The following is a 13,287-nucleotide window of genomic DNA, read 5'->3' on the forward strand; positions in this document are numbered from 1 at the left end:
TTGCTTTAATAATAACACCACTGTAAGACTTTGCTGAGATGTGGAACACAACACTTCATTTAGGTTACATTAAGTCTTCTGGACACCTATTTCCATTCCACTGTCAAGGGACCCATTTCATAGCTCCCATGCCTGCCACCAAGCTTCAGATTCCCAGGGCAAGGGGGCAGACAGCATTTGGTTCATGCACAGACAACATATGCACAGAGGCTAAAAACATTCATTTATGGACACTCAGGGAAGGAAAATGTTACCTCAGCAAGTCGCGAATGCTTATGAACATTCTCTCCTTTCTGCACGCTCGGAGCAAGCTGCTGCAGGACGCCTCGGCTGCTTGTGAGGGCACGGGTCAAGCGAGCAAACTTTCCCCAGCCTTAAGAAAACATGCAAGATTGTACACATTACCAAAATAAGCTGCAACTGTATCACACAAAGTCTCTCATACATCGCCCCCAACCCCTCCCCCTCTCCCCCCCAAAAAAGCTCAATGGCTCTACAAGAGTGCTCTTACATGAACTGCATCTTTTGTAAGGATAAACGTCCACTTTACAACAATCTTACATTAAATCTGATGGCCAGATTTGGATCTTACAGCATGGCAGGAGTCACTCCAGCCTAATCAAGATGTAAGACTAGAATCACACACAACAAAAATTACAGTTGCCTGTAACAGCAGTGAATTTGGCCTCAGATGTATCAAGCATAGATCTGGCATAAGCAGAGAATGTATATAAGATAATAAAAAGCAGTGCAGACAAAGCAAAACAAAATCATTAATGCTATCATTTCTAAACAAAAGGGGGAAATATACAAATAGATTTTCTCAAACTCTGATAAAACATTTAGCAGCTTCTGGCAGAGAAGTAATACACTGAATTTCAATTCAATATATTTTTACAGTCATTTCAACTACTCCTCACAACAGAAGACCTTGAATAACAGTCATAAGAGCTAGTTCTAACTATAACATTTATAAGCAGTACTTTGCCACAAGAGAAAGTCATGTACAGTATACATCTAGATTTTTTTGGTACTCTGAAAGGAAAGTATCAGTGCATTTAATCCCAGTCTTGAAAAATGTTAGCACTACCTGGGAACTGTTAAGTAGTCTCACCTCCTACTCCAGCTGTGGATGCTAAGCACTTTGCAGTTTCAGTTCTTAATGAGAACGTGGTTCTGAAAAAAGGTCCCTCCATACTATGTTTTTTTCGCCAAAAGAAACAATACTATCAGCAGTGACTGTTTTTAAAGACCAGTTTGAAATTTAGCCTGTAAGCGATCCATGACAAGTGCAACAATATGGGTGGTTAAAATACTACCCAGTACTTTGAACATATCTTTACTTGACACCTCACTTTGATGAAGTTTGCAGGAACATATTGGGTAATTTGAGAGGTAATCGTGAAAAAATTAAACAAGTTACATGGATCCAGTGTAGAACAAGATCTTTCAGGGCAGATCTGAAAAGAGAGTTTAGCATTTTTTCCTTTATGAATATGCAAAATGGTGCATTTATTAAAGGAAAGGTACAAATTCATCAGACCTCTCCAAAATCTATAATAAAATTCAATATTTTCTTATGCCTTAAAGCATGTTTTAAAGCAAGTTTGTCACAGGTAATTTAATAGCCAAGTTGAATAGAATTAGCTAACATTTTTGGGCAGTATTCAGCAACAAGTAGATTGAATTATTTCCATCCAGGAAGCCAGATCTTTCCTTATAAACCCATGTAAGACTACCTACTATACTAAAGGACTGTTTCTCAGCAAAATAAATCAACATGACAGAACTTCAAGGGAGGTCAGTTTGTATCTGTTATGAACCTGACCCAAAGCACCTGATTTCTCAGAATGGATTTCCATGGAAGGGGGTGTGGTTTGGGGTTTTTTAAACAGATACATTTATAAATGAGTATTCTTTACTGTACATGAAGAAATAATAGAATCTTAGAATCATTTTAGTTGGAAGAGACCCTCAGGATCATCAAGTCCAACCATAACCTAACCTAACTCTAGCACTAAACCATGTCCCTAAGAACCTCATTTGAACGCCTTTTAAACACCTCCAGGGACGTTGACTCCACCACTTCCCTGGGCAGCCTGTTCCAATGCTTCACAACCCTATCTGTGAAGAGTTTTTTCCTAACATCCAATCTAAACCTCCCCTGGTGCAACTTGAGGCCATCTCCTTTGTCCTATCACAATCCAACTACAACTGATAGGCTAAGGCTTGAAGGACTTACCACCTTCTGACTAAAGCCAGTAAAGGTTAAAAGAAAGGATCAGGTTGAAGAAACCATTCATAACAGCTAATCTTCAGCTGATTCAAATCAAACCAGCCTTTGTAAAGCCAACACAACTACAGCAATTGACACCAACCTAAACCTTTGCTTTCGTGGAACCTAAATGCCAGCACTACTATGTGTTCCTCCTGTTTTACAGGGCCATGGGACAAGGCTGTCAGCACGAGTATACCACCAGGGACGTAAATCCAGGCTGACGAGGCCTGAGGGGGTTTGTTCCCAGAGGATACGGACGAAGCGCCCCGTTCTCCCCGTTCTCTCCGGTTGCGGCGGGAGCGGGCGGAGCGGTGGGAGGGGGCGGAGCGGCAGCCCCGGCGCTGGCCGTGGTGCTGAAGCCAAGGCCGAGCAGCGCCGGCCGCAGCCCGAGGGGGCTGGTTTGCAAAACGCAACCCTGGCGACAAACAAACAAACAAAACAACAGACTTCGAACTTCACATGGGAACTCGAAATCTGCCTCCCTTACCAGACACATAGTGCTTTTAACGCCAGCTACTAGAGACAGCCTCTTTTACTAACTCAAAACACTCAGTTCAAGAAGGACAGGGAACTGCTGGAGAGAGTCCAGCACACAGCCACAAAGATGATTAGGAGAGTGGAACATCTCACGTATGAGGAAAGGCTGAGGGAGCTGGGGCTCTTTAGCTTGGAGAAGAGGAGACTGAGGGGTGACCTCATTAATGTTTATAAATATCTAAGGGGTGATTGTCATGAGGATGGAGCCAGGCTCTTCTCAGTGACAACCAATGATAAGACAAGGGGTAATGGGTATAAACTGGAACACAGGAGGTTCCATTTAAATTTGAGAAGAAACTTCTTCACGGTGAGGGTGACAGAGCACTGGAACAGGCTGTCCATGGAGGTTGTGGAGTCTCCTTCTCTGGAGACCCACCTGGACACCTTCCTGTGCAACCTCATCTAGGTGTTCCTGTTCTGGCAGAGGGATTGGACTAGATGATCTTTCGAGGTCCCTTCCAATCCCTAACATTCTGTGATTCTGTGAAAACAGGTAGGGCACTTCCCTGGAAGACCTGAAATTTCATTCAAAACCTGAGGACAAACTCTGAGGGTGTATTTTCTTCCTGCCATTGAGTTCTCTAAGAATTGGGCTGTTCAGACATAAACATAGGGAGAGAGAGGAGGAAAAGGAAGCACCTTGCCTGAGCTTTCTTGCACAAAGGCACTGCCAGACAAGTCTGCGGCACCGTTTGTGTCTAGGAATGCTGAGCACGTTCAGGTACCTTCCCTTCTTCTTAAGAGCTATCTCCTTTTCAAAGGCCCAGCTTAACTCACTCCTCTGCCCTAAATGCTGCAAATTTCATTTGTGTGTGCCTAAGTGGCATGCAAAATAACTGAATATTAGATCTCTCACCACATACAGCAAACACTGATCTGACAAAAACATAACTGCTTGTGATAGGCAATAGAATGTGTCAAGAGACAGGCCTATTTTGCTTGGTTTTTTGAACCAGCGCTGATCTGGAAATGGCTGTGAGTATATACCCTAACTCTCTCTACGTATTGGATACAACACATGGGAGCTTAGCTTGCAGTTACACATGCCATTATGGGATGAAATCCCTAAAACCAGGCACCAAATCCCTGTGCAGATGTCCCAGGTGTATGAATCTCATATTTAGAATAGAACACTCTCCTCCTTGTACTGCCTTTTCTTTTTCTTTTTTTCTGTGAAAGGAAGATATATATATGGGAACTTCAAAGTATAATTACAGCGGACATGAAGATTGTGGCATAGGAAAAAAAATGAACATGAGAATACCAGTACTAATCCTATTGAATTATAACTTTTCTAATACTCCTTGAAAAGACAGCAGTATCTCTTGAATTTATTGCAACTTTTCCTCCAGAAGTCTGAGAACAAACATAGTCTACAGCAAGTTAGATATTTATCCAGCCAAGACAGGTCAAATAATGGACTTAAGCCACAGGAGAGAACATAAACATTAAATTCTCCTGGTCACAGAGCTGATTACAGGAAGAAGATGGAGCTTTCCGATACAAGAAACTAGGTTCAGAATGGTGTAAGAATATATTGACATTAGCCCTGCTAGGGCAGGGGAACCAGATGATATGCATTAGGAGTTCTCTTTCAACACAAGCAGTTGGTAGATCCTTATATCTATTCTCTTCCTCTAGAAATAGAGAAAATATAAATTAAATTGCAATCTAACAACCCTAGGTGATTCTCATATAGGCACATATACTCTTCAAACAGACAGGAGTTCACATAGCAGAGCTTGGAATTCAGCTACAAAACAAAGCTGGATGCCAGCCCTGTGGCTGTGCTTGCCTGAGCCCCCCTTGTTCTAACCTATTTTAATCATTGTTTGATCTCCTTTTTCAGTTCTGCAGAAAACTTCATGCCAGGACAAAGCAATAAGATGGCACTGAAACACCTCCAGCTTCAGAAGGATGAAGAGCCTTCAAGATTAATAGCACTGATTTCGGCTGTCTTGCATTCCATGATGTGATGTTTAACTTGCCAAGACCTCTTTAAGGGAGAAACCTTCATTTAACAATGCTCTTAAAATGAAGAAATCCATTTTCTGTATTTTGAAGTGAGCATGATCTGTTGATACTCAATCCACAACAACATTTATTATTTATTTGTAGGTAGTTATTTGTTTTCTACCACCCTCCTCAATTTGATTGTGATGACTCATAAGTTCAAACTTTAGGAACTGTAGCAGTCACAGAACCCTGATTATCAAGTTGCTGATCCACAACTTACACAATTCCTAGAGCTAGAACAAGGAAGCTTTGCCTGCTAGGGAATAAGCTCATTAAGCCATGGGTCTGTTGTTCACGCAGAACTGTGCAAATGCAAGTATTACTAAATCAGGATTCCAGCAGTTCTTGCCTCCACTCAAACCACCTTTGTTTCTTTGCACATCAAAGATCTCTGCTTACATCCATCATGCCTCTCTGCAGTCTCAATGCTCCTTCTCTTTGAAACTTCAGGACTAAAACTGTCTTATTTTTCCATCTGGACTGGGAAGGCATACCAAAGTCTTTCAATATACTCACCACTTCCCTTTCATTTGTTTCCTTTTTTAAGAAAACATTTCATCTAGATGAAAGTAGAGTATAACTTAATAAAAATATTTCAAACACTGGCTCTGCTCATATAAATACATCTTTTAAAAGGGAACAAATAATTAGACAGCAACAAAAAAAAAAGAAACAAAAAGTAAAAAAGGAAACACTTGGAGTTTTCCCTGAATTAAGATGAAGGAAGCAATCAAAATATTATTTTTTTTGTGTATCCCTGCTTGTGATGCAAAGGACAGCTCAGCTGCAAAATGAAATAAAACTGCTTCTGCAGAGGAGATGGTAACTGGTGATTGCTGCAAAGCACAGGAGGTTACAATAGCTAGGAGGCTAACACCCATTCTCCTATATGAGTCAGTGTTGTTGATTTTAATCACCTTTTTGTATAAAAGCAAAGTACCAAAAGCAAAAATCAGGGTCCAAAGCATAATTTTCAAACTTTTATAAAGCAGCATAGATTCATCTGAATATGTTCACATTGTACTCACACATGCGAAACCTGTTCAGGCAAACTTCTTACTAGCTACTCAGAGCCCAGACACAGATTCTATTTGCACAAATTATAGGTTTCATAAAGTGACACATTCCACTTTATAAACTCTTCTCAAAGTTCTCATACTTGGTGTGTTAGATCTCAAAGCATAAAAGATATATGCAGACAAAATGCATGAATTCTAAATATAGCATATAGTCTAAATTCAGCTAAGAAGCTGACCTATCACTTCACAAGCTAAATTTAGCTATGCTATAGCTTGATTTTGCCTACTTCTGTTCAAGTAAATCTATTTTTTTTCCTGCCTTTTTTCAAAGGGGCAAGCATACAAAGAAGAGTGTAAAAAGGCTGTTTAAAAATATTACATCATCAACATCACTGACACATTATTTTAGAGTTGTTTTATTTAGAAAGCACTATTTTTAAAGCTGCTGCATTTAAAAGCAAATTTACTTAACTCCTATGGCAGTCATAAATTAAACATATTCTGAATTACGTGAATCAATTAACAAAGAGACTACAAATAGAAGACTACTTTCTGCATTATGTTAGAAATATTTTTTGTTTCATCTCTTCCAATGTCTGATATTATTAATAAAAAAAATATTAAGAACAAAAAATGGTACTAGGACCTTCTATGTCTCTGAATCACCTTCAGATAAAAGACGCCTATTCGTTTTTGTGTACAACTCAAACACCTGTCATTAGAGCTCAACACTTTTCACTCAAGGAGGAACTACATCATTTGCAGCTGAACAATCATGCTTGAAATTGCCAGCAGGTGATAGAAAACTAAGATATACCATAGCTAAGCAGGTATAGGCTGACAGATTAGTTTCTCTTTAAACTGACTGTGTTCATGTACTACATAAATTTATTCTCTACATAGACATACAGGCACTGATTTTGTAAAACTCAAATCCTTTATGCTATGCCACTCTACAACTATGCAAATAACACATAAGTTATTAAAATTTCTGCATTTGCAGGCAGCCTTTTACCTATTAAGTGGTCATATGCACAGGAAACTGATTTCACTATAAACACATTAAAATAAAAGTAGTTGATAAAAGCTGACTGAAGGTGAAAAAAGGAAAAATAATTGATTTAGCAATCAGTTTTCAGTTTTTTCAATTATTTGATAAATCTCTAAGTTCACAGTTTTAGGTTTCCAGATTGGGAGTTCACTTGGTTTTAGAATGTGGAAACATTCCTATGAAAATTGCTATCCTTCAAAAGCATGTTACAAAATTCCTGTGTAATGCTGTACACTGTGCAAGGAATATGCCCTCTTCAAAGCTCAGGTCTGTAAAATAAATGATTCTCAGATAAAGTTAATACAATTTTATATGTTTTAGATCTTCCAAGAATGTTTTTTCCCCTCCATGAATCCAATAGCCCACTACAGACAACTGTCTGATGCTCCATAACTGTCTGACGCTCCATAACTGTCTTTTTCCCCCTATAGTATACAATCGCACAGTGAGATCTAATGTTAAAGACATGGTCATGTATGCAAGATTATTTAATTGTTAGACAAATCAGCTCTTCTCTTCCAAGAAATTGCTTATCCAGCCCTCAAGTAACTGATACAATAGCACCTCCTGAAATACATGCAACAAAATTCCAAAGCTAGCCTATAGCAAGTAACTTACAGAAGAAAGGCATAAGGGATAAATTAAGGATTAGAACAGAATGTGCAGGTTCATTTATATCAGTTTGATTTTTGTATACAGCAACAGAGAACTCTTTACCAGCATGAAACTGGTGCAACTTCATTAATTTTGGGAGATTCAGAAGCAATATTTGGAAGACACATTTAGAGCACCAACTCTTCTGTACATAAAGTCATAGCACTCAGAATAAGTACAGAGCTGTAAAACAGGGGCCTTTAAATAATTCATCCAGTTCTTCTGCCTACAAATTTTGTTAATTACTTAGTGAGTTTCCATGGGCCAGATGAAGTATTTTGCTTATCATCTTAACTCCTCTGCAAGTTGGTACATTTATAATGCAGGTTTAGTGCTTATACTTCTTCAGATGTGGAACTGCTAAGAATTGCCACGATTGCTGTAAGAACAGTATTATTTCAAGATCCAAAGGAGATTTAAAAACAAACAAACAAAAAAAACCAAACCAAAACAAAAAAAATTAAAAGGACTTCCTTGAAAACAAAAGTGCTCCAGTGTTTTGTTGTATTGAAAGTGACGGACAAACTTTTTTCATGAGATTACATATCACTATCACTTTAAGGATCTTATGTAAAAATGAAAAGACACAGCTACCAGCTGTGCCTGAAAGTCCTGCTTATCAACTCATTAAATGAATCAAGGGCCTTCACTCCCAGCAAATAAACAAGAGACAGCTTTACTGCATCATGCTGATTTATCTTTGCTGTCAGTCCTCATCAGGATACAGTGAAAACCACTAAGTAGGGAAAAAATACTGTAGACCCAACCCTTTCTGACAAGATAGTTTTTTCAGTTCCATTAAAGTAGCGAAGAATCAAAAAAATACCATTAAAAAGAGAAAAAGTAAATAAACCACAAAGCCTGGAAGAGAGTATGTTTGTCAAGGTTGTACTTCCTTTTTCATGGTAACAGGTGTTTCCACTTCGAGAAACTACGTTTTTAAAGAATAACATTTTAAGCATAAACGTAAATCAGTTCACCTTCAGAGTAAGTTTCCTGTTTAATTTAATACTACAAATATTATTAATAAATACTACAAAAATGCAAACAACAGGAGAACTTACGTCTTCTTTTTACCCCAGAGGACACAAGTCTCTGTAATTCTCCAAATGGGTACAAAAGGTCTGTTTCTGACAGGATCTGAACCTGAGAGCAAATTTATGCTGCTGTCACAGCTGAGTTTCTTCCAGGTTTCCACAGTGTAACTCAGCAAAGGGTTAACAGCAAAACACAACCATGCTACTTCACTCACCAGGACACCTTAAACCTGATTCAACTAAAGATGATGGGAATCTTTTCACACATGTTAAAGAAAACTAGTATAAAACTTTAATATATGGAAACCCATAATAATGGTAAGTAACATCAAGCCACGCAGAATGAAATTACTCAGACCTTTGCCAGACTCGAGTAGGGTTAATTCCTCAGGTTTTGCATACAGTGTCTTGCACAATTTGTACAGGGCCCAAGACCCTTTGGTTCCCTCTGACTTCAAAGAGGCTGCTTAGCAACTTTCATGACTCCTTGAAGGCTATGCTGGAGTGTGGATTAATAATGAATTTTGAAGGAAGAGCAGCACCTATTTGCTAAGTAAATGCTACTTCCTGAAGCACTTGGGAGTTTCATTGGCAATGACCCTTTCCAGGGCAGGCCAGAGCCAATTCACTCAAGAAATCAGCAACCATTCATTGCGCAAAAGCAGTTCCCCATGGCATAGCCAGAAGCTATTTTAACATCTAATTCTTTGGCTTTGGTATTTAAAGGACTTCAGCTCTTCCAAGACCAGGGCAAACAGACAGGAGCAGCATAAATACATAATTGTGAAAAAGACAAACCTTTACATGAGTCATCCTCAATGGGCTGCTTGAAAGCCGTTATGTCATTGAAAGTGCAAAGAAATAAAACCACTTTATCCTGCTCATTTCGAATCGGAGCTATTTTCACAAAGAACCAGACAGGCGTTCCTGGAAACAAACATATCAAAAAGTTGGTCAATGGTAGGCAGAACAGTAAATGTGCTAGGTTAGATGTTTACACTTCAAAATCAGCCATCTGCAAATGTTACTTTGGTGCTGGGTTGTTTGCAAACACCTATTAGGAAAATTGACAAAGCAGCTGACAAGATTGTTAGTTAAGTTCTCTGTTCTGCGTCTGATTAGTTTTTTAATCTTCAGGAATCACTCACTATTTCTGGGCTTCCTCTACACAATAAATACTTGAACTTATGAAGTGCCTTGTAATCTCCTGAAAGAAGAGTCCCACGTATGTGCAAAGGGTGCACACAAGAGAGTCTTGCTGGTTCTGTGCAGGACTTGAGAAAAGGCCAACTGTGCCTAGACCACAACCATAATACAGGTGTCAACCCAAAAACATGACCAGTTTTAGCTGACCTTATATTTCTCTGCAAACAGGGAGCACCATCCTCTGACAACTACATCAGCCTATGCCCATCTTCAAGAGACAAGCTCTGGGAGTTCTGGTCTAGCCTCCTAATCATCCTATGAAAGGAAAATCCTTTGCAAACTGCACTGCCTTGTCCTGAGGCTGCTCAAAACTTCTCTAGTGCGAAGCAAGACCCCACTGAATTCAGGAAAGAACAGGCCAGCATGATCAGCCCATGGTCTCTGGGTAGGAGTAAGCTGTACTGCATAGAACTGTACTTTTCCAATTACTGCAGTAGATGAACTACTAATCAAAACTGTTTGAGAGATTACAGCCTGTACGTTGCAGAAAAATACGATCCCAGATAATGACCCATCAGATGCTGCTGCAAATTTTCCTGGACATCTATCCACACAAATCCTCTTGAGAGAAACTGTCAGTCAGCCCTGGTAGTCTCTGGTAGTTCTGCTAAAAAGACCCTACTGATAGCAATCAAGTTCCATGTAACAAGACAGTGTCTACTGCTCGTTTCACAGGAGTCACCACACCAACGCTAGTGATATTTGAGTCCACACCAATGTTGGTAATATTTGAGTATAAGCTGGATTTGAGGGCTCAGAACAAAGCAGTTGGCTCCTTTATGTCACAACACGGCCTCCCTGAAGGCATCATTTTTTAATCTGCAGTCTTAACACTGTTCATAAAAAGATTATTCCTTCTCCAGTGGTGAGTACATGGCAATCAGGAGACTCCAGGGTCACCAGGACTGGGCCTGCAGGGAGCTTGTGCATGGATTTTCAGACTGTCCCTATACCCTCAGTGATGATAAAACAAACTCACCACTGCTTTTTGCAGGCATAAAATGCAAGACCCAAAGAGAGAATTCAGGCTTGCTTGCTGTAAGCAGCATTCCTCTTGCATCTCCCTTGTGACCTATGTTTGAGAGAAGGGTCTATATACCAGGGGCCAATATGAGATGCAAAAATCAGCAGGATTTTGGCCATCTCGGAAAGCCAGAATAAACAGCGCCACATGTAACTTTTGTCACTCACGCATGAAAGCCTATTTTAGAGGAGTTGATCTTAGAAGACTATTTATTTTCTTTATTGGCCACAGGATGCTCCTCTAGGCTAGAGATCAGACCCTCTTTCACCTGAATTTCTCAGTATTTTAACATGAGTACTACATGCTGTATTTCATACCATAGTTAGTTATAACTAGGGCCCACTTGTGCTTCCTGACTGTCCAAGGGTCACAAGGAAGCCTCAGGTAGTTCACAATTTTCTGCTCAGAAAAGCAAACAAATGCAGGGTTTTTTCCAACTAATTAATACAAGAGAGAATGGTGCTACTGGTGCCTCACCGGGCTGTTTCCCAGCCTCTGTGCTTAACAATGTTTTCTGGCCACAGAAAGCCAGGGCATCTCCAAGACCCATGGATGACTTCCATAAATGAAGAGCTCAGTTCCCAAGCCTCCCACTGTGCCTGCATAGTACAGGCAGTTTCAAACCCTGGCTGAGATTCCATGCCATACGTACAGCCTCCTCCTTAAACAGCAGGGTACATGATGCACGGAGGCCTCTGCTCAAAAAGCAGAGAAATTCAGACAGAATCACTGATGGCCATTTCTGGAGCACACCTGCATAGCAGAAAGTATTCAGAAGCAAATATATATATATATATACACACACACACATATATATATATATATATGTATGTTGTTTGTTTTTTTTTAAGAGTTAGCATTCTTAAACAGCTCCTTTCAATAAATTTTGAGCAAACAATAATGTTAAATGCAATAAAAGACTCAAAGTAACTGTGCCAGAAAAATCACCACTAACTTGCTAATGAGCTTAGAAGACACTGCTGCAAAGCAGCCATCAGCAATTTTCAGGACAGTAACACCCTTTACCCTTTCTCAGGAACTCCTAAAATTGCCTGTCTCCATTTCTTATTGCCTACTTGTTTTTCTCATCTTCACATATGAGCTATTCAGAGGATGATCAAATTTGTATCTTGCTTTTATGGAGATTCCTTCATGACTAATTGCTTTTGATTTTACCCACTTCAACACCCTTCACTGACAGTGCAACTTTTAAATCAGAAAGGATCTCCATTTGCAGCCTTGTTTTTTGATCTCCATCTACATACATTTGCTTTTTTGACTACGGATTTTTTTTCCCTCCCCTAAAAACACTTAATATTGTTTTGCTCCTTCAAGCTACAACCATTCTGGTATGGGCTGCTCACATTAGCCTTCACAGGATTGAGGTTCAATTACATATTCAGCTTCATCTCTGCCTCTCACAGCTATAAAAACTTATTACCCCGCTTTTGAAGATGCTGTACACATCACAGAAACAGAAAGGATGCAATTCACCCTCTTGTTCTGGCTATTTGTCAGATGCAAGCTGTCATCTTATCATGATTATGGTATGATATGTCATTGCAAGATCCTTCTAACATGTCCTGAATGCAGCAAGAGGAAGGCCTTTTTCTGATAACCTATAGAAGGCTGCTGCAGGGCAAGGAGCCCATGCCAGCAGGGTTCTCACTTTCTGACTCCCTTGACTCCCACTCCCATGCTGCATTATTGATAGTAAAGAGGAAAACAAAACACTGTTTTACCTAGAACCACGTGTAGATCTTAGCAATGTGCCCCTCAGGCAACAAGAGCTAGCCAGATATCCTTGATAGATAAAAGTAGGTGTTTTTGACAACTGTCACTATTTGGGTACCTTTGTAATTTCCACTGTGTCAAGAGTGCCATGAACAGGGTGTATTCCAGGGCTGAATGCAAAATGAAGGTGGCACAGGTGGTCTGTGTAAATCATCTTCCAGGTTTGGATCTACACAGTAACACAGCAACAGCAGAAATAAGTAGATGGAAAATTCTGCCAGGCCATGTATCTGCCTCCACAACACTATTCAGTACTTTTCCCTGGAGCATGTTCCCCACCATCTTGTCAGTCTCTTCTGTGAACAGGAGACAAGCGGATGTAAAACTACAATCATGATGTGAGTCCTCACAGTGCGGGGTTACACGGGCTTTCCACAGTGGTCTGCAACCAGGAGCTCCTTCATAGCAGAACTGGGATCTGAACTGTGGGAACACACTGAAAGGCTCAGCCAAGCTGCGGCTGTGCTCAGCTTTTTTCCTCCATACTGCTTTAATTATCAGAAGAATTTTACTTTTTAAACATTAAACTGTTTATTTAACTATTAAACAGGAAAGCTTAAAGTATAAACCACCTATAAATCAGGTCAGAAACTAGAATTTCAACCTCCTACAGGCAGCCCTCATCCTCTTGGTGTCAAAGCGGATGTCCTGCTCAGCTGATCGCTACTGGC

The 13,287-nt window shown here is 39.9% G+C and overlaps 1 protein-coding gene across 2 annotated transcripts in view; it reads right to left on the bottom strand.

Annotated features, from left to right (window-relative positions):
* KCNH1 (potassium voltage-gated channel subfamily H member 1) overlaps positions 1–13,287 on the bottom strand; it is a 187,399-nt gene that overhangs the window by 153,863 nt on the left and 20,249 nt on the right. For both annotated transcript variants that reach the window (XR_010471603.1, XM_065058372.1), the window contains exons 4-5: positions 9,391–9,519; positions 255–373 (exon numbers count right to left, since the gene is read on the bottom strand). Coding sequence is in view for 1 of the 2 variants with exons in the window: in XM_065058372.1 (XP_064914444.1) it covers positions 255–373; positions 9,391–9,519 (248 nt within the window). In the remaining variant the exon portion in view is untranslated. The remainder of the gene's footprint in view (positions 1–254; positions 374–9,390; positions 9,520–13,287) is intronic.

This window comes from Columba livia, chromosome 3 (genome assembly GCF_036013475.1).
Source record: "Columba livia isolate bColLiv1 breed racing homer chromosome 3, bColLiv1.pat.W.v2, whole genome shotgun sequence".
Taxonomy (NCBI): Eukaryota; Metazoa; Chordata; class Aves; order Columbiformes; family Columbidae; genus Columba; species Columba livia.